General features: G+C 39.1%; 1 protein-coding gene across 11 annotated transcripts; it reads right to left on the bottom strand.

Moving 5' to 3' along the window:
• Positions 1-679: 679 nt before the first annotated feature.
• Positions 680-17,306, bottom strand: LOC130714809 (L-type lectin-domain containing receptor kinase IX.1-like). 11 transcript variants are annotated; one of them, XM_057564761.1, is made up of 12 exons: positions 16,973-17,306; positions 16,645-16,727; positions 16,116-16,479; positions 8,427-8,449; positions 8,250-8,337; positions 8,066-8,163; positions 7,788-7,921; positions 7,388-7,473; positions 7,077-7,138; positions 6,178-6,244; positions 3,403-5,285; positions 680-971 (listed from the first exon to the last, which is right to left on the bottom strand). In XM_057564761.1, exons 9-11 carry the CDS (start codon positions 7,084-7,086, stop codon positions 3,431-3,433), a joined length of 1,932 nt encoding a protein of 643 aa, XP_057420744.1. In that variant the 5' UTR covers positions 7,087-7,138; positions 7,388-7,473; positions 7,788-7,921; positions 8,066-8,163; positions 8,250-8,337; positions 8,427-8,449; positions 16,116-16,479; positions 16,645-16,727; positions 16,973-17,306; the 3' UTR covers positions 680-971; positions 3,403-3,430. The 11 variants fall into 11 exon arrangements, with proteins under 11 accessions (XP_057420744.1, XP_057420750.1, XP_057420742.1 ...); XM_057564767.1 differs by adding an exon at positions 6,350-6,495 and having other exon boundaries at positions 7,096-7,138; positions 7,788-8,337; XM_057564759.1 differs by having other exon boundaries at positions 7,788-8,163.
• Positions 17,307-20,560: the final 3,254 nt, after the last annotated feature.

The following is a 20,560-nucleotide window of genomic DNA, read 5'->3' as shown; positions in this document are numbered from 1 at the left end:
GTTTAGCTAATGGGGTTTCTAGGAGAGAAACCATGCAAAATGATTTGGACGCTGAGGATACTTGGTGTGTTCTTTTTGTCGGTTATTCTTTTAGGAAAGGCTAAAAGCATTTTTAGCCCCTGATGTTTCAAGTTTGTGCAAATTCTGCCCTTACTCTATTTTTTGTCGATATTTCTACCCCTCATGTTTTCAAACAGTGCACCGTCTATCTCTCCTTCAGTTAGACGTTAAAAAACTAACAGAATAAGCTGATTTGACTTTTTTATATATTTTTTGGACCTGCCACGTGAAAATTACAAGTGAAATTGAAAAAAATGGGCATGAGAGATTCAAACTCAAGACATGTAAGTAGCAAAACATGCATTTAACCAGTTCAGTTACAAACATAATTGATATATACATCAAACAAATTTAATTCATATCATTTCTTTGATCATCATCAACTTCATATACTTCTCTTCATCTCTCCAATCTACTCAGGAACCTCTTCTGAGAAAGCCTGACTGACAGAGGGGTAGATGGTGCACTGTTTGAAAACATGAGGGGTAGAAACGTCGACAAAAATAGAGTAGGGACATAATTTGCTCAATTTTGAAACATCAGGGGCCAAAAATGCTTTTTAGCCTTTAGGAAAATATCTGTTTTCTGTATTACTAGTTAAATAATAAAGTCAAAGCAGTAGAAAAGTAGAGCAAATTACATATCCAATATTATCTATAAAATTGAAATTCAGGAAATTGGGAAGTAATGTGCAGTCAACAGTATTGCAATCCCAGAATCCCAGGGGACGGGGGGCAAAAGGTAACAAGTATTGTAACGGCCGGATACTACATTTTCTTTATAAAATGGAACACCTAAGAACCTACTATTCGACATGAAAATACAGTGACCTAGCTACCATTTCAGTCTTCAACTATTGCCTCGCAATCTAGCTAGATCTACTATTTAGGGTCCAAGCGCCTTAGTTTAACCTGGAAATATTGGTCACACAAAATTAAAGCACTAATTAGGAAATGTTGTGTTCACCTTCATCACCTCCACCTTAAATAAAAATAGGAATTGATAAAAGAGAAATGAGTGATATAATACAAAAATAAGAGAGCGATAGAAAGGAAAAATTAGTGAAAATTATATGAAAGAGAAAGTGAGATGTGTGTATATCATCAAAATTGTATGTAATGTGATAGAATATGTTGAATATCTGTTAAGATTTAGTTTATTATTAGTCTTATCTCATAGAGATATAGTTAAGATTAGTATCTATTTAAATAGAGATGATATCTATTTAAATAGATATAGGTTTAGATAGATTTAGTTTCTTTTTAATCTCTTTGTTAGTCTATATATATTGTAGTTTTCAGTCACGTATTATCAATGAAATACAAGTATTATTTTATCAAATTCAAGTTGGTATCAGAGCGCAAGTTTCGATCCTACCGCTGTGAGGGGGCTCCTCCCCCGTGAGCCCCCTCATGGTGACTTTCCAAATCTCTTTGGATTTATTTTTCATACTTTGCTTATGCGCTTGTTAGTTCTAGCCGTTTTCTTACGGCCTCGTTTCTTTCTGATCATGGTTCCCTTTCTCTTGAAACCCTAGTGATCCTTGTCACGTTCTTGGCAGTCACTATTGGCGTTCAACACTGTCAACGTCTTTCCACCGCCGTTTTCCGAAGTTGCTCAAAACGGATCAGAAACACCTCCATCTTTTCCCTGAAGCGTCGCCGCCTGTATCTTGAGCAAGGTTGGTCCTTGAGTGGGCGAGTCTCATTGATTAGTGAACACTAAGAATCTGTGGTAGGAATATCTATGTCTCTCCCACAGTACCCCCGTTCATACTTATCTGTTGCGGCGCAAGGAATGGAATACACAAAGAGGACCAGCGTGAACAAAGCAGCAGAGAGAGTGGTGCGTGGACTTCACACGCAGAGAGATGGGAGGCGTGTGGCTTTGAATCCGGCGGCGGTGGCTGACTATAGTCTCTAATAACACAAGCTATGCATATGACATATATGCTCTAGCTTGAGGGGAAGTGTTATTAGAGACTATAGTCAGCCACCGCCGCCGGATTCAAAGCCACACGCCTCCCATCTCTCTGCGTGTGAAGTCCACGCACCACTCTCTCTGCTGCTTTGTTCACGCTGGTCCTCTTTGTGTATCAGCCAGGTTGCGCCGCTCTCTCCGCTGCTTTGTTCTCGCTGGTCCTCTTTGTGTATCAGCTGGGTTTGGTTTTAAGGATCCTCTATTTTGACGTGTGTTGTGCCTTCACAATTGTGATCATCCGGTCTTCCTCTCCCTGTTTGGTTTGTGGGTCAGCTGTTTTGACCCTGTTTGGACGTTTCTCGTGCCATATCTCACTGTTGGCCAAGTTTGGTTTGGTTTGGTTTGGTTTAGAGTTTTAACTCTGTTTTGACGCTCAGGTTTCGCATTGGTTTTTGAGACTTGAGTTGTTGTTTGCGTCTCATTGTTCGAGATGCTCTTATCATATTGATCTTGGTTGACTTTATGCAATTTGGTTTTGTTTGGTTTTGAAGGTGACATTCACCTTCGTTTGGTTTGTCTCGATTGTTTGGTTTTCTGGTTTTAGGGCTTTAGCTGCGAGTTGCGCTGGCCCACTCTCTAGTTGAGAGTTATTGGTTTTGGTTTTAGGGCTTCAGTTGCGAGTTGCGCTGGCCCACTCTCTAATGTTTGAGAGTTGTCTGTGTCAAAGTTGACACCATTGTTTGTCTTAGAAGCCATCAATCGATCGACCTCAAGTGTGTTTTATTTCTGTGTGGTTGTTGTTGGTGAGTTGTTGCTTCAGCCTTGTTTTGTTTTCGGGCGTATTGTTGCTGGTTTTTCGCCCTTGTCTGCTGGCTCAACTACCCTACAACACTCCAGAAGAATTGGTTTTTGTCTTGCATCAATTTCAGCCAGATCAAGTATGAGAAGTTGTCTTTTTCCTGCCCATGAATTTACTAGAAGTTTGAAAGGTTATTCAATTCATAGATTCGCCAAGACCGTCATTATTAAGGGATATCTATTAAGATAATTTCTTCTTGGGTTCGATTTGTTACAAGCTTAAAGCTAAGTAAGCTTTAGCTTGAGGGGGAGTGTTGAATATCTGTTAAGATTTAGTTTATTATTAGTCTTATCTCATAGAGATATAGTTAAGATTAGTATCTATTTAAATAGAGATGATATCTATTTAAATAGATATAGGTTTAGATAGATTTAGTTTCTTTTTAATCTCTTTGTTAGTCTATATATATTGTAGTTTTCAGTCACGTATTATCAATGAAATACAAGTATTATTTTATCAAATTCAAGTGAATAAAAAGAAAAAAGAGGTGGAATTGGGAAAGTAGCGAAAATATCTATAAGTGTATCAAACTTGCAATTAAAATCTGATAGAAGAAGTTATACCAGCAGGATATCGTTGAGGCGGTATCAATCAACGACCAATATGAAGGCTAGTGGTTATGGATGGTTCTACGGAGCTTACAGATGGTGTAGGAGCATTGTAAGTCGCGACCGGCCTTTTCGGAGGAAGGTTTGGCATAGCAGCCTCGAAATTAAGTACTTGAATTGCCTGTCTTATCGACGGTCTGAGATTCACATTAGGGTGAGAACACCACAGTCCCACAATAATCAAACACTCAACCTGTTTCAAATCAAAATCCTTCTGCAAACTCTCATCCATAGCCATAACTACCTCTCCTCTGCCATAATGATCCCAAACCCACTCAATCAATCCCTTTTGATCTCCATCTCTATCCTCCATCACATGAACAGCTTTTTTCCCTGTAGTAATTTCCAAAGCAACCACCCCAAAGCTATACACATCAGACTCTTTGCTTGCCCTCCCTGTGCTCACATATTCTGGAGCCATGTAGCCCAATGTTCCAGCAAGCCCAGTTGTTTGGGGGCCCAGTTCGTGGTCCATGAGCTTAGCCAGCCCAAAGTCACCAAGTTTCACATTAAAACTAGAATCTAGCATAACATTGCTTGACTTGATATCTCTATGGACCACACATCTTTCCCATTCTTCATGTAAATAAAGCACTGCAGAGGCCAATCCAAGAGCTATCTTGTGCCTCACGCTCCAAGCAAGAGGTGTTATCCTCTTACTAAATAAATGAGCATCAAGGCTTCCGTTTGGCATGAACTCATAAAGGAGGAGAAACTCGCCTCGGTCATGGCACCAACCGATTAGTCTCACGAGATTCCGGTGCCGGAGTTGGCTGATGACTTTCACTTCTGTTAGATACTCTTTCTTCCCTTGTCTTGACCCTTTTGAGATTCTCTTCACAGCAACTGTTAAGTCTGAATCAGCAAAGTAGCCTCTGTAAACCGCTCCAAACCCACCTTGACCGAGTTTCCGGTCTCTGGAGAAGTTATTGGTAGCGGAAGCGAGTTCTCTGTGGGAGAATCTCCTTGGCCCTGCTCCTCTTTCAATGTCATCATTCATTGATGTTAAATTCATAGCCTCATCTTCGCTTTTCTTTCTCTTCCTCCAAAATAATGCATATGTTGCAATTGCAATTATGGCTAGCAGTACTATAACACCACAAGAGACAGATACAATCACAGCTAACCTTGTCTTCTTTGTATTACTTTTACTACTTTCCAAGGTGGAGTTGAATTCCCATGACAGAAGATTATGCTTTTCGAAGACCGAACCTGTTGCTGCAGAAAATCCTACTGTAACCCATTCAGGAAGGACCTTACTCAAATCAATTTGATACCAAAGGCTAGTTATTTCTTGAGGATCAGAAGTGATCTGATATTTCCAAGACACGCTTAAATTCTTGGTTGCTGAATTGTAGCTAATTGATACATCAGCAGTGTCTGTGCTGTGTAAGCTAGCATTCCAAGGTGTCCATTTTGATGAAAATACTGAGTTATTGTTGATTCCCACATGCTGCACCGTTTCATTAAATTCAGGATTTGGGTAAGAATCGAACTCCACATGAACAATTTTGCTATGGGATGATGAAAACATAGTTGTGGTGTTGAATAGGCCAAGAAAGCCACCAGCTGAATTTGGTTGGATTTCAATTCCAACTGGAGCAAGAAAAAAGGCAAGTCCATGGCCATACTTAGATTGACCTTGAGTGTCAATAATGAAGGTGTAATGTGTTGTGAAGTCAGTGAGTTGACCTGTGTCTGAGTCCCAAAGCAACACTTTTTCAGCATAGATTGCCCATCCAACTTGACTTACATACGCATCATTAAGGTTAAATTTAACTTCTCCTTCACTATTTCCTGCAGATCCTAGGTAGAGTATGTTGGGATTACCAGCAGGGCTGAAATTGGGAATTTTGAACTGAATTGAATTAGCATGGAAGGTGAAAGAAATGAAGGGCAAGAAGAACAGTGCAAGGATATATGAATAGCTGAATCTGGCACTAGTAGCCATAACTTGAGTTGTAGTGTGATCAGAAAGGTTGAGATTGGACAAAAGAATGATGATCTTCTTATATAGAAATACATAATTTGTTAAACATGGTTGCTTCAAATGACAACTAAAATAACTGTAGAATAGAAAAAGGTCAATGGTAAAATCACATGGAGCTGGTTCAAACAATGATAATTAAGTAACACAGCGACTAACGTGATAAAAAAATGCGCAGTACAAAGTACTCTTTTAATGTTCTTTGTAAAATTGAATAAAATAAGAAGCGATGTTGGAAAAAATTCTAATTAACATATCTTGATTTGGTACGGCTAGCAGAGAAATTGCAAGTGAATTGAGTTAGCCGGATAAGAATATTAAAGTAAGGGCAAGATAAAGATAGAAAGGATTTATGAACATATACCAGACACTAATAAACTGTTATTTAACCCGGGTTGTTTTCATAATTAGCGAGGATTTGGCCCTCACAAATTGATTTGCGGCAATTTTTAAGTACCGAGAAGTTACATTAGCAACTTCTAACATTAGCAACTTCTAGGACATGTACAGTTTTGCGAAGGGGTTAAAAATTACCCGCAAAGGCCACCTATAAAATTGGTAGTTAGTGGGTGGTTTTCTACCCCCACAAAATTAAGTTATGGCAGAAAATAAAATTTGTTTATATCCATTTTCAACTACAATTAAAGCAGTTTCAGAGATAAAAGCCAAGGGTTTTGCAACTTAAATCTTTTTAGCAATCCAATATTGCTTAAGAAAGTAGAGGCAGCAAAGGGATACAGTACCTAGAGATGCTTCTTCTTTCATCAACCTCTCGTTTAATGGTTTCCAGCTGCAACAGAAGCTGTATGCCTGTATATTACAGGAACATCTAAATGAACATTCAGTGTAGACAGAAATAGAGAAGTAAGTTTAAGTTTTGTGTTACAGTTAATTAAAAGGGTTAAACGTGAAAACCGTCCATGAACTTTGAGCGAGGTTTGGTTTCTGTCTTTCGCCAGAAAATCTTCCTATGGAAGCGCTCAAAATTATGTTTTTTTTTTTGGAAACCGTCCTTGCCGCCGATTTAGCTCCGGCCGCCGTGACCAGGTCACATTTAGTAGCTGACGTGGAATTTTTATTAAAAAAAAGAAATAAATAACATAATTAATTTATAATAAATCCCCCAAAATCCTTCCTAATTTAATTTCTAAACCCTAAACTAAAACTAACACACTACAACAAAAATGCGTTTTACCGGGAATAAATATAGCCTTTAGCGGCAATAAAAATAGCCGCAACAGCGTTTACCGGCAAACATGCCTTCACCGGTGCATCGGGGGTCGGCAAAGGCTTTGCCGGCACTTATACCGGGCACCGGTAAAGATGTAAAAATGGCCGGGAAAAGCCATCATCGTTTAGCGGCCATATTTTCCAGCATTTACTATAGCCACTAAATGTCATCGTATGCATTGGCTTAGTGAAACCAGTTTTGGCGGGTGTAGACCGCCAGAAAATAATCTTTAGCTGCCAAAAAATACTTACAACTCAAATCTACTTGCATAAAACTTACACTAGCGGTAATGCTCTCACCACTGAATTCACTACCTTGTATAATCTAGTTTCAGAACTAGAGTAGCAGAGAACCATGGAAGTATAAACACTAAAACTACTCTACAAATCAGAACATAAAAGTTCTACTTGCACCTCCACATAAAACATACACTTGCACAGTTGCACCAATGCCCTTGCCAGTCAATGCATTACCTATAGGGCAGCATATGCAAGAATAAGTTCCACTTTAACTAAAATGAAAATGCAATTCTGACAATAAAAGCATTAGAATCTAATATCTCACATAATATTTTTCATTAAAAGTACACTATTTTGGTTCAACTACAAGGGAATGAAAGGACTTGCAACCTAACAGTAATTAGAGTAACATGAAATGATTACAAGAAGGTGTTTGTATAAAAATATAACCAAAAAGATAAATCATGAAGCATACAGTCTTACCATAAATCCCTTAAAATTTATATTTGGATTATTGACTCCCTTGTTTGTACGGCAAACAAGTTGAGCCAGCAAAGGAACATAATGACCTGAAACATAATTTTAAGAAAGTGAATAAATCTTCATAGTAGAAAGCATTCCATTGACAATACTGTCACAAAAATCCTAGAAAACTGATACTATACGTCTATACCAGTTATCAAATATAGAATAACCTGCATAACTTTCTCCAACAACATATGTTCAAAGTATGTAAAAAAGCCTTTTAAATGATACAAAAGAAAATTACCGAATAACTTTCTCATTAAAGAATTGGTAAAAAAAAAAATTCAGAAGAGTGAGAAAAATCAAGAACAAAATCAAAGCGTAAATTTATTCGAAGTGATAATGTGCAAAATCTTACCTGTGATCCAGTGCTTAACCCTGTCACTAAATTCCCTGAAGCATAGCTCTGCATAATTTTGCTCTTCTTGTGGATTCACACGTGTTTCGTCTCTCAAGATCAGAAAGACAGGTTCACTTAAAGTTGTAAGTGTGCTGTACAAGAGGCTTGCATATATAAGTTAAACCAGACCTCCCTTGATTTCTATATGTATGAAATCAGTACCCTTGCAAGAGCCCTTTCAGAATAGGCATTGTCATTATTTAATTAAAATAGATGAGCAAAATGAGAGGTGGTACCTTTTTAATTCCAGATATTAAACCAAATGAAGAGACAAACAAAAGCTCTAAAATAGATGAGCAGAATGAGTAGATATAGAAACTTCTTGTCAATTACCCTAGATTCAGAATAGGCATTGCCATTATTTAATTAAAACACTTGAATATTATTCTACAACAAAAAACAACTCAGAACTTTACTAACCAAATGTGAAGAAAGACTAAAAAGAAGGATATTCAAGATCAAGCAGCATCTTCCTCATGAAGCAGTCTTTGATCAAAGTGCCAAACACCTGCAAGCAACAAATTATCATTGATCAAAATGATGATTGGTATATACATACCATGACCGTTTCCAACCCTTCACAATTGAGCCACATACTCAGATATCTTAGTTGATTCAACCTATACAAAGAAAACGAGACATTTTTTACGAACACATTAGAAATGAAACCAAAGACATGCAGTCAACTTACAAATTCATTTTCACTGTACTGCACATACATAATGCTTCTCTTTATCTTATAGTTTGTTTGGCAGCTATTTTTCTCGGATAATATTCAAAATAGCAGCACAGTCAAATTGACATTTTGCATCTAACAAAAAACCTGCTTCTCTAAAATAATAGCACACTAAAATGTCTAGGAAACCAATACATTATTGAAGCAATTTTTTCCTGTCATATTTACTTCTCTAAATTTCAGAAGTCAATTTGATTATTCACAAATACTTTACTGATTATCCTTAACCAAAAGATCAACTAAGTCGCTAAAAAAGTGTAACCAAAAGTTGAAGAGGTAAAGAGACATTGCACTGCACATTCAGAAGTTTCTCATTTGTTATTTTCTCCAAAGACTCCATACTCCATAGTTGATTCAAGAAGTTGACAGCTAGCTTTTTTATTTTGGGAGGGTATGAAGGCTGATATCAAGAAATTTGTTGAGGAGTGTGAGGTCTGCCAGAGGAATAAGTACTCTACACTTGCTCCTAGTGGTTTGCTGCAACCACTTCCTATTCCCACTCAGGTTTGGAATGATATTTCCATGGATTTTGTGGGGGGATTGCCTAGAGTACAGGGGAAAGATACTGTGTTAGTTGTGGTGGACAGACTTTCCAAGTTCTCTCATTTCTATCCTTTGGGGCACCCATATTCAGCTAAGGATGTAGCTATGGTGTTTGTCAAGGAAGTGGTTAAACTGCATGGTTTTCCCTCTACCATAGTTTCTGACAGGGATCCTATATTTCTAAGCCAATTCTGGAAGGAGTTGTTCAAGTTGGCTGGTACTAACCTCAAGCTCAGCACCTCTTATCACCCACAAACCGATGGCCAAACAGAGGTGGTGAATAGATGCCTGGAGACCTATCTGCGATGCTTTGTGAGTCCTAAGCCTAAGAAGTGGTTAGAATGGTTGTCTTGGGCTGAATTCTGGTTTAACACTAACTTCAGTAGCTCTGCTGGTATGACTCCTTTCAAAGCCTTGTATGGCAGAGATCCCCCTTTACTGCTCAAAGCTGGTGCCATCCCTTCTAAGGTTGATGAGGTCAATCAGTTATTTCAGAATAGGGATACTATCTTGGAAGAGCTGAAACAAAACTTGCTGAAGGCTCAGAATCAAATGAAGACACAGGCAGATAAACATAGGAGATCAGTTCAGTTTAAGGAAGGTGATTGGGTTTATCTTAAGTTGCAGCCTTATAAGTTGAAGTCTGATAAGATTAAACCTCCTTTGATCCAAGTTTATCGCCGGAAAAAGAAGAATTTCAGGTCTGGAACCACCATGGGGGGTGGCGCAGCCTCTACTGTGGCCATGGAGACTGCTGAGCAGCCAAAACAGCAAGGAGAGAGGGGAAATACGAATTTGACAGATGGATAGGGGCAGTTACCAGTCTGTAGTTATTAGGAATTAGCAGTTATTATGTGTGTATGTCAGTTTGAATTCAAAATAGAAACTGCACTATGCAGTTGTATAAATAATAGATGTAGCCTATTAGATGGTTGTCCAGGAAATTATAAGTGTGTGGTAGTATGGAGAGAACAGGCTCTCGAACTCCTGCTGTATTGTATTATTTCCAGTAGAGATTCTTCATCTCTGCAGTATCAATAATAATTATCCATTATTCTATTCCCCTATCTTATCATTTTGGTATCAGAGCACCATCCAGGTGCTGTGGTACTTAAGTGGTTCACTTTATAAATGGGAAAAACTCGTTCTGAAGCCAGTCAAGATCCAATGGAGCGGATGCAAGAAATTATGGAAATGTTGCAGATTGATCGTCAACAAGCACAGGCTGATCGTCAACAAGCACAGATTGGCCGTCAACAAACTGATCAACAAATTCAATGTTTGGAAAATATGATGGAGACGTTCATGCATCGGGACGACCTTGGCTCTCAAAGAGACAATCATGAACAGAGCATTAAGCGCCCAGGACAGGAAGAAGAGTCTAACTGTGATAACACTTCTGCACGTTGGCGGAAGTTGGAGGTTCCAGTTTTTGATGGTGTTGCTGATGCCTATGGTTGGGTTCATAAGTTGGAAAGGTTCTTCCAAATTCGTGGAGTTCCAGAGGAGGGGAGATTGCAGGCGGTTCTGGTGGCACTGGATGGAAAAGCTCTGTCATGGTTTCAATGGTGGGAAGGTTGTCATCCTCACGCAGACTGGGACACTTTTAAGTTGGCAATTCTGAAGAGGTTCCAAGTTTCAAGTACTCTCAATCCCTTTGCTGCTTTACTAGCCCTTAAGCAAGAAGATTCGGTGGCGGAATTTGTGGAACAATTTGAGAAATTTGCCGGCATGTTGAAAGACATTGATGAAACACACTTAATGGATATCTTTGTGAATGGTTTGAAGGAGGACATAGGTGCAGAAATTAAACTTTATGAACCAACAACCTTATCCATCATGGTCCAAAAGGTTTTAATGATTGAGCAGAAAAATCTTGCAGTTAGTAAGGTTCATCCAAATTCAACTTCTGGTTCAAGGTTCAGTAATTCTTATAAGTCACCATCAATTTCTCGAACTGTCACAGTTGATACTACACAGAAGAGTGGAGGCAAAAGTTACACACCATCTTCATCTTATTCTGGTAGTGTCTCTGTGGAAAAACCATTTCAAAGAAATCGACCGGGTAATTACCGTAGACTTTCTGATGCTGATTACCAGGAGAAGATCCGGAAAGGAGAATGTTTTCGCTGTGATGAAAAATTTGGGCCTAACCATGTGTGCAAGAACAAACAATTTCGAGTTATGCTGATGGAAGAGACTGGCGATTCTGAACCAGAAGATGATCCAGATTGTCACCCCGAAACGGAACCTGTCCCACATTTATCCCTGAATAGTATTGTTGGATTCACTTCTAGAAGGTCTTTCAAGGTTTGGGGAACTATTGAAGATCACAAAGTTGTGGTGTTAGTTGATTGTGGAGCAACTCATAATTTCATTTCCAAGGCGTTAGTACAGGAATTGCACTTGAAGGTTGAGGATACTCCATCTTATGTAGTTGAAGTAGGGGATGGTCATAAGATACCATGCAAGGGTGTTTGTAAGGACGTGTCTTTGCTGTTACACAATGTGCCGGTCAATCAACAATTTTATTTGTTTGGCCTTGGCGGAGTGGACATTGTATTGGGCCTAGAATGGTTAGCAAGTCTTGGTGACATTAGAGCTAACTTTGAACAGTTGACTTTGCGGTTTACTATGAATGGCCAGAAGTTGTCACTCCAAGGGGATCCTGAATTATGCAAGAAGGATGCTTCTTTAAATTCCTTACTCAAGGCTTTGCAACATGGTGAGGGATTTCTCATTGATTTTCAACAAATTCAAGCAGAAACAGATTGGAGGGCTAATGTTCCAGCAGATTTAGTTTCCATTCTCCACCAATTTCCTTCCATCTTTGAACCGCCGGAAGGATTACCACCTCACCGTCGGCAAGATCATGCGATTCATCTCAAGGAAGGGGCGCAAATTCCTAACTTAAGACCTTATAGATATCCTCATTACCAGAAAAACGAAATTGAGAAATTGGTTGCTGAAATGTTAGATGCCGCCATTATTCGTCCATCTACAAGTCCCTTCTCCAGCCCCATAATTCTGGTTCGAAAGAAAGATGGTAGTTGGCGGTTTTGTGTTGATTATCGGGCTTTAAACAAGATCACCGTGCCAGACAAATTTCCAATTCCAGTCATTGATGAATTGTTGGATGAAATAGGAGGGGCACGGATCTTTTCAAAGCTGGATTTGCGTTCCGGTTATCGCCAAATCAGAATGAAGGAAGGTGACATTGAAAAAACTGCATTCAGAACTCATGAAGGTCATTACGAATTTCTGGTACTTCCTTTTGGTCTCACTAATGCACCCTCTTCTTTTCAATCTTTAATGAATGAAGTTTTGAGGCCCCTTCTCCGCAAGTTTGTATTAGTTTTCTTCGATGATATTTTGATCTATAGCCTCTCCATGGAAGATCATATCCAACATTTGCACACTGTTTTATCTCTATTACAACAACATGATTTGAAAGTCAATGGGAAGAAATGCACTTTTGGCCAAGAGACTTTGGAGTATTTGGGTCACATCATTTCTGCAGGTGGAGTTTCTGCTGATCCAAAGAAATTAGAGGCTATGTGGTTGTGGCCTACTCCCAAGGACATCAAAAGTTTAAGGGGTTTTCTTGGACTAACAGGTTATTACCGCCGTTTTGTACAGAATTATGGGAAGATTGCGAAACCTTTGACTAATTTATTGAAGAAAGATGCTTTTCAATGGAGTTCTGATGCTCATGCTGCTTTTGAACAATTAAAGAATGCCATGACTACTCTTCCTATGCTGGCTGTTCCTGATTTTACCAAGCCTTTTGTTTTAGAGACTGACGCTTCAGGTACAGGTTTGGGTGCTGTTTTATTGCAGGAAGGTCGCCCTTTGGCTTTTTGGAGTACAACTTTATCTGATCGGAATCAAAGGAAATCAGTCTATGATCGCGAACTGATGGCGGTTGTCAAAGCTGTCCAGAAATGGCGCCATTACTTGTTGGGTCATCATTTTATAATCCGAACTGATCAGAAAAGTTTGAAGTTTTTGGCAGATCAACGCATGTTAGGTGAAGAACAATTCAAGTGGGTTTCTAAGTTGGCTGGGTTTGACTTTGATATTCAGTACAAACCGGGTAAAGACAATTCTGCTGCTGATGCCTTATCCCGGCAGAGTTCTTATTGCGCAATTTCTATCTTACAAATTCATGATTTTGAAGAATGGGTGGAAGAAGTCAATAAAGATGACAAGTTGCAGAAAATTATTCAAGACTTGATTCTGGACCCTACTTCTCATTCCGGTTATGTCTTGCGTGATCAGAAACTATTCTTTAAAGGTAGATTGGTTTTATCCAAGACTTCCTCCCGTATACCAGTCATCTTGAAAGAGTTTCATTCTTCATTGATGGGAGGGCATTCCGGAATCTTCAGAACATACAAAAGGGTAGCCAACTTGGTTTATTGGGACGGCATGAAATCTGACATCAAGAACTATGTGGCTGCTTGCGATGTTTGCCAAAGGAACAAAAGTGATAATTTAACTCCGGCAGGCTTATTGCAACCTTTACCCGTTCCTACTCAAGTTTGGACAGATATTTCCATGGATTTTGTCACTGGTTTACCTAAATCCATGGGGAAAGACACCATTCTGGTAGTAGTTGATCGTCTTACAAAATATGCACATTTCTTGGCCTTGGGTTATCCCTATACAGCTACTGAGGTTGCTGCTGTATTCCTTCAAGAAATTGTCAGGCTACATGGTTTTCCTTCCTCCATTGTATCTGATCGAGATCCCCTTTTCTTGAGCAATTTTTGGAAGGCACTTTTCCGAGCAGCAGGTACTCAATTGAAATTTAGTTCTGCTTATCATCCCCAAACTGATGGCCAAACCGAAGTTGTCAACCGGTGCTTGGAGGTGTACTTGCGCTGTCTTACCGGTTCCAAACCCAAAAAATGGGTTTCTTGTCTTCCATGGGCTGAATTCTGGTTTAATACTAATTATAATGCTTCCAGCAAAATGTCACCTTTTCAAGCCTTGTATGGGCAGGATCCTCCTCTTCTTTTCAAAGGTTCAACCATTCCTTCCAAGTTAGATGAGGTTAATAAACTTTCTAAGGACCGGGACGAATTGTTGGCAGATTTGCGGGACAACTTGCTTAAGTCTCAGGATATCATGCGTACATATGCCAACAAACATAGAAGACAAGTGGAATTTGAAGCTGGCGATTGGGTCTTCTTGAAGTTGCAGCCTTATAGAAGGCGATCTTTGGCTCAACGAGTTAATCAGAAACTCAGTCCACGATTCTATGGGCCATTCCAAGTGTTAACCAAAGTTGGAGCTGTAGCTTATAAATTAGACCTTCCTTCCCATAGCAGAATTCATCCGGTGTTCCATGTCTCTCTTCTTAAGAAAGCCATTGGTGATTCGTTTCAATCTTAGCCCTTGCCTCCAATGCTATCTGAAGATCACGAGTTGCAAGTTTATCCCGAATCGGTTCTCAATGTTCGTGAAGATTCTCCTGGTAATGTTGAGGTTCTGATTTCCTGGCAGAATCTTCCTTCTTGTGAGAATAGTTGGGAATCGGTGGCCCGCATTCATGAAGCCTTTCCAGACTTTCACCTTGAGGACAAGGTGAATCTTCAAGGGGGGGGTATTGATAAGATTAAACCTCCTTTGATCCAAGTTTATCGCCGGAAAAAGAAGAATTTCAGGTCTGGAACCACCATGGGGGGTGGCGCAGCCTCTACTGTGGCCATGGAGACTGCTGAGCAGCCAAAACAGCAAGGAGAGAGGGGAAATACGAATTTGACAGATGGATAGGGGCAGTTACCAGTCTGTAGTTATTAGGAGTTAGCAGTTATTATGTGTGTATGTCAGTTTGAATTCAAAATAGAAACTGCACTATGCAGTTGTATAAATAATAGATGTAGCCTATTAGATGGTTGTCCAGGAAATTATAAGTGTGTGGTAGTATGGAGAGAACAGGCTCTCGAACTCCTGCTGTATTGTATTATTTCCAGTAGAGATTCTTCATCTCTGCAGTATCAATAATAATTATCCATTATTCTATTCCCCTATCTTATCAAAGTCCATTGCATCTAGACCTTGTGCTAAGTTGGCTCCTCGGTTTTATGGTCCTTACAAGATAATTCAGAAGGTGGGGCCAGTAGCTTATAAGTTGCAGCTCCCTGATCATGCTAGGATTCATCCAGTGTTCCATGTATCCTTATTGAAGCAGGCATTAAAGGCAACTCAGCAACCTCAGCCTTTACCTCCTATGCTGAATGAGGAGTTAGAGTTAGAAGCTACTCCAGAAGACTTGATGGAAGTCAGGGAGGATGAGCAGGGTAATTTGGAGGTTTTGGTCAAATGGTTAAATCTACCACCTTGTGAGAATACTTGGGAGTCAGCTGCTGTGATACAAGACCACTTTCCAGTTTTTCCCCTTGAGGACAAGGTTAAACTTTTAGGGAGGGTATTGATAGGTCTAAGGGTAAGCCAGCTATTAAACATGTGTATAAGAGAAGGGCTCAAGTGGCTAATTAGATATTGTATAAGGACTTAAATGTAATTAGTAATAATTAGGCCAGAGGCAGTTATAAGCCAGCTGGCAAATACAGCTGTTACAGGCTGTTAGTATAGTTAGAGCAAATAGCCTATAAATAGGACTATGCTTGCATTAGAAGCTATCTTTGGAGAATTGAGTGTTTGGCTGGTTGAGGAACCAGAACTGTTCGTGGGAACAGGCTTGTAAACCCTAGATTCTCTGTTCTTCCCCAATTCTATAATTCAATACAATCTCTGCCTAGAATCCTTTGATTCTGCAGAAGTAGTTTCAGTTTCTATCTTCTTCTCTATTCAATTGCATACCAGTGTTATCAACGATAGAGGAAATCAGAAAATCAAAAGTCAGCAGAGGTAATGGTTTTCGAAAATAAATATGACAAACCAAAATGCACAGTTTCACAATTCTGTGCCAATCTGCAAAATATAAAAGATCAAGGCATTTAGAAACAAATAAGTTTGAGACTATAGTGCAAGTTTACCATGCAATGCATCCCCTTTTTCCACATGCTCAAATTCGGACGGGACATTCTTGATGGGGTGAAGTACAATTCTTCCACCATGAATATTCTAAAATTTAAGTTCAAGCGATTCAAGAGTCCACCTACATAACATATAAGGAGTAAACTAAACATCTTCACACCACAAGATCATATGTTTATAATCTACGCTCTGAAGTGACAATTTCGTAGTCCACACACAAATCAAGAATTACAAAAGCTCAGAGTAAGACTACTACTAATAATGTAATTGCAACTTCAAAATTTACTGGAACACCATGATTTTCTAGTATTCAGACTTTCCTTGAAACAAGTGGTAAACATCATCTAAAGCTGCTTGTTTCTCCTGAAAAACATGTAAAACAGTTTAAGCATGTTGTTAATCAAGAAAACAGAGACAACAATAGTTATTATAGTTCATAAGATTATAATATTTGTATAAATCAGTCAAATCAGCACCCAAACTTGTTCCTTCAATGCTCTAGACAGTGGAATTTAAGTAGGATCCTACCTTTTGTTTTTTCTCCCATTCTAAAGAGAGGTTCTTATTCTGTAGTGTACTGTATCATCTGCATGTTGTTGCCCTGCCAAATGCTACAAAAAAACAACATATTTAATAGATCCTCTCATTATTTTTGTCAGAAAATCAATTTTCGTTTTCTAAATCCTTATTGTTGATACTTGTAATTAAAAGAGTGAGTAATTCGATGCAATGCAATATTCTTATGAACCCTAATTGTTGTTGTAAACTCGTTTACAAAATGCAACACAAATCAATAATTTTGAAACGGAAAGGTGTTTATCGTGTGTGGTTTTGGAAGGAGGAGAAATTGGAGAACCTGAAGGTGAACAAAGCCACCAACGCAACATTGACGACGGTCGCATCGATGCCGTCTTTTCGCACCGCCATATGGACAACCACCAGAACCATGACCAAGCTCCGGTTCCTCTGGATTGCAACGCTGGTGTTCAGCGACCGCCGCCTCTGATTCGCCGTCACCGTCCTCTCTGATTCTCTGACTATTGACGCACCTTGTGGTTCAATTTCACACGAAAGTAGAACAATCCCTAGCCTTCGCAATCAGATATGGAAACGAGAAGAAAAAATGAGGGAATGAAGAGCTTGGACGCGGGTTTTCCTCTGCAGTTATCACTAATTGCCGGTGTACATTAAATTAATCTGACTAATCTTCAAGCTTAACAATTTTTTTAATTTTTCAGTTAAATTTCCGGCAAAAGAGTGATTGCCACTACAAGTTTGTGGTTCCCACTAGGGTGGACCATTTACATTTTGGTCCACCGGTGGACCATTATTTACCACCGTTGGATCTTGGAATATAAGAATATTCTGTAGATCAATGGTCAAGATTGAATTTATGTTAAAAGGGTATAATTGTCCCCAAAATCCCCAAACCCAATCTCTTTCATACTCTTGAAGATCTGGGTTTCCTCCACCAGAATTTCATGCAAGTGAGGCTGGATTCATATTCTCACCGCAGCAAGAAAAACTTCAACACCCAACGTAAAAATTCCATCTTTAATCAATTAAACTAATCATATGAAGGAAAAAAGAAAAAGAAAAAAAGAGTAACCAATGAACGAACTGATCTGGTTGAAGGAGCAGTTGTTGGTGTGGCCATCGGTGGATTTGAAGTTAAAGGTGGAATGGAAATTGGGGGAGTACAGATCTGGTTTACTGCTTCAGTTCCCGAGTCCAACTCAACCATTTCATTTCCAGAACACCGAAAAACAGAGAGATACAGAGAGATTGAGAGAAATTACTACTACCCATTTTTCCTTTTTACTCTCTGAATGTACTAGTACTAGTACTATAAAGGTTTGATTTTTGTTCTTGTAGAGACAAAAAGACTAGTTCTTTAAACCCTTGCAGCATTGTTCATCTCCTTCTCTTTGATGGGTAAGCAAGAAACTTTGAAAAGTTTGTTTCTTTATCTCACACTCTTAGATTGAAGTTGATTTTGCAAATGTGGGTGTGTTTTGTTGTGCGATTTCTGAATGTGTTTCCCTATTTTTCCTACATTTGGAGCTTCCCAATCAAATGGAAGTAGAATGAAAAAACTAATTTAGAGATCTGGTTTCAATTCACACCTCCGTTTAGATCTGGGTTTGATTCACTCTTCTATTCAGATCTGGGCATGGAGCTCTCGCCATGTGAAGAAGAAGGAAGGCCATGGTGGTGGTGAACTGGAAGAAGAAGGAAGGCCATGGTAGTTAGGATTTTCCAGAAGAAGAAGAAGAAACTGAAGATGATTGAGAGAGATGGACAGATGCGTAAGTGAGGAGGAGGGTTTCTTTTTAGGAATTAATTTTTTTTTATATATTTTCCATTTTGTAGATTACCAATATAACCTTGGTCCATGGGTGGACCAAAATGTAAATGGTCCACCCTAGTGGGAACCCAAGTTTGTTGCTAAAGGTAAGTTTTGCGGTACTGACACTAAATGAAAACCCCCTCCATCGTCTTCCTCCTTTAGACCCAACCCCTAAATTAGGGTTCTTCATCTCTCTTTGTTTATCTTCTTCTTCTCTCTTGGTATCCTCTCACCTCTCTTCTCTGTCGGATTCCTCTCTTCCTTCAATTTCTTCTTCACTCTTTCCACTCGATTCCTTCCTATCTCTTCTTCTTGTGGTTCGATTTCTTCTTCTCTATTCTTCTTCTGGTTCAATTTCTTCCCTCCTCAACCATAAGAAGGTCGTGTTCATCTGGTTCTTGTGCATCTTCGGGTACTTACTCCTAGGGGTGGAAATAGGTCAGGCGGCTCATCAGGGGCCTATGGCTCGGCTCGGCCTAACTCGTTTATTAAAAAGGCAAGACTTAGGTTTTTTAAAAGGCTTGTTTAACTAAAAAGGTCAGACTCAAACAATTAAAAAAGTCTATTTGGCCTAATAGGTCGGTCTACTTATCTATTATTTTTATTAATTAGATACATAAATATAATATAATTATTATATAATTTAATTTTTGTGGTGTTTGTTTTAAATAATTGAGGTTTTGTTCTTTGAAATGCAACGATATACCATTTTTTTTATTTGAAAAGAAATTGAAATTATATATAAAAAGGCATATTAGCCCGCTAGCCTATTAGTCTGCTGGCCTATTGACCTTCTTTTGGTGAAATTTTATGTTAAATAGGCTTTTGAATAGGCTTATAGGCCAGACCAGGCCTTATAAAAGGTCAGGTTAAGCCTTAAAATTTGGTCTATTGATAGGCCACAGGCCAGGCTTAGGCCACAAAAAGAGAATGCAGGTCAGGCTTGGGCCACGCAAAGTCTGGCTCGGCCCGGACTATTTCCCCCCTACTTACTCCTTGCCTCCTAGAGGAATATGTGCGTGTGAGGAACTAATTGTGTACCTGACATCCCACACTTCAGAGAACCTAGAAAGACATTTCTGGAGATGCAGGAATTTCAAGGTAAATTATCTCCGACATGTCTGTCATCAATTTTGTAGTGATTCCATTTTTTTGAAACCCATCCCTTTTGTTACGGACACCAAGGGACTGTGGATTCTTCTTGTGGGATGATGATCTTGGCCAAGGTTCAGGAAGACAAGGAGTTATTGATATGTTGAAGACACTGTTGGAGGATTCGAAGAAGAGACTCGATGAAATGAAGACTAAATTAGAGGATACAAATAGGAAACTAGAGGAAAACAAGAAGAAGGTTAGCAAGCTTCAAAGGAAACTTGATTATTAGATGATGAGTAAGAATCTGATCTATGCCACCATTGTGATTGTTGTGTTAGCTTGAGTAGTTAGCTTTTGCTTCATTTATGAAAAATGTAGGGAAAATTTTCAAGTTGATTAGAGTAGCACAAGAAAGGGGGGAGGGGGATTTGAATTGTGCCCATGAAAAAAATTGGTTTTCCAAACGAATATTTATCATCTTCATTAGTATCATTTGGTGCAACAGAACTGTAAAAGCAAAGGAGTAGACGAGGCACACAAACACTTTTATTCTAGTTAACCCCTAGAACGATAGGACTACATCTAGTCCTTAGCAGCACCAAGATTTCACTATCCAAGTATAAGGACTTCTCCTTACAAGTATTATTTGTACCCTGCCTCTTCAGGAAAAACAAGTATTTTTTAAACACTGCCTCTTCAGGAATTTTTTAAACACTCCTTACAGGCAACCTGAGTATTCTTTGGTCGCTGCCTCTTCAGGCATTGAGTATCCTTTGGACCCTGCCTCTCGATGTAAAACAAGTATTCGAAGGACTTCTCCTTAATAAGTATTATCAGGACACCTCCATGTAGAAGTATACGATGTTGATGATCATCTCTGAGTGATAAGCACTAAGGCTTCTTTTCACGCTTAATTGATTTGAGCATAGAAGCTCAATCTTTGTGAGCATAAGCGCTTGTTCTTCAAGTCTTTTCACGTCTCCCCTTTATACTTTTGAA

This window comes from Lotus japonicus, chromosome 4, assembly GCF_012489685.1.
Source record: "Lotus japonicus ecotype B-129 chromosome 4, LjGifu_v1.2".
In the NCBI taxonomy this organism is placed as follows: domain Eukaryota; kingdom Viridiplantae; phylum Streptophyta; class Magnoliopsida; order Fabales; family Fabaceae; genus Lotus; species Lotus japonicus.
The sequence above is the reverse complement of the archived record's forward strand: the minus strand, read 5'-3'. Positions and strand labels throughout refer to the sequence as shown.

Coding starts and splice junctions, on each gene's coding strand:
- LOC130714809 (XM_057564756.1), bottom strand. Junction 5,286..6,177: donor GAAAGAAGAAGCATCTCTAG/GTACTGTATCCC, acceptor TCCCAATTTCAG/CCCTGCTGGTAATCCCAACA.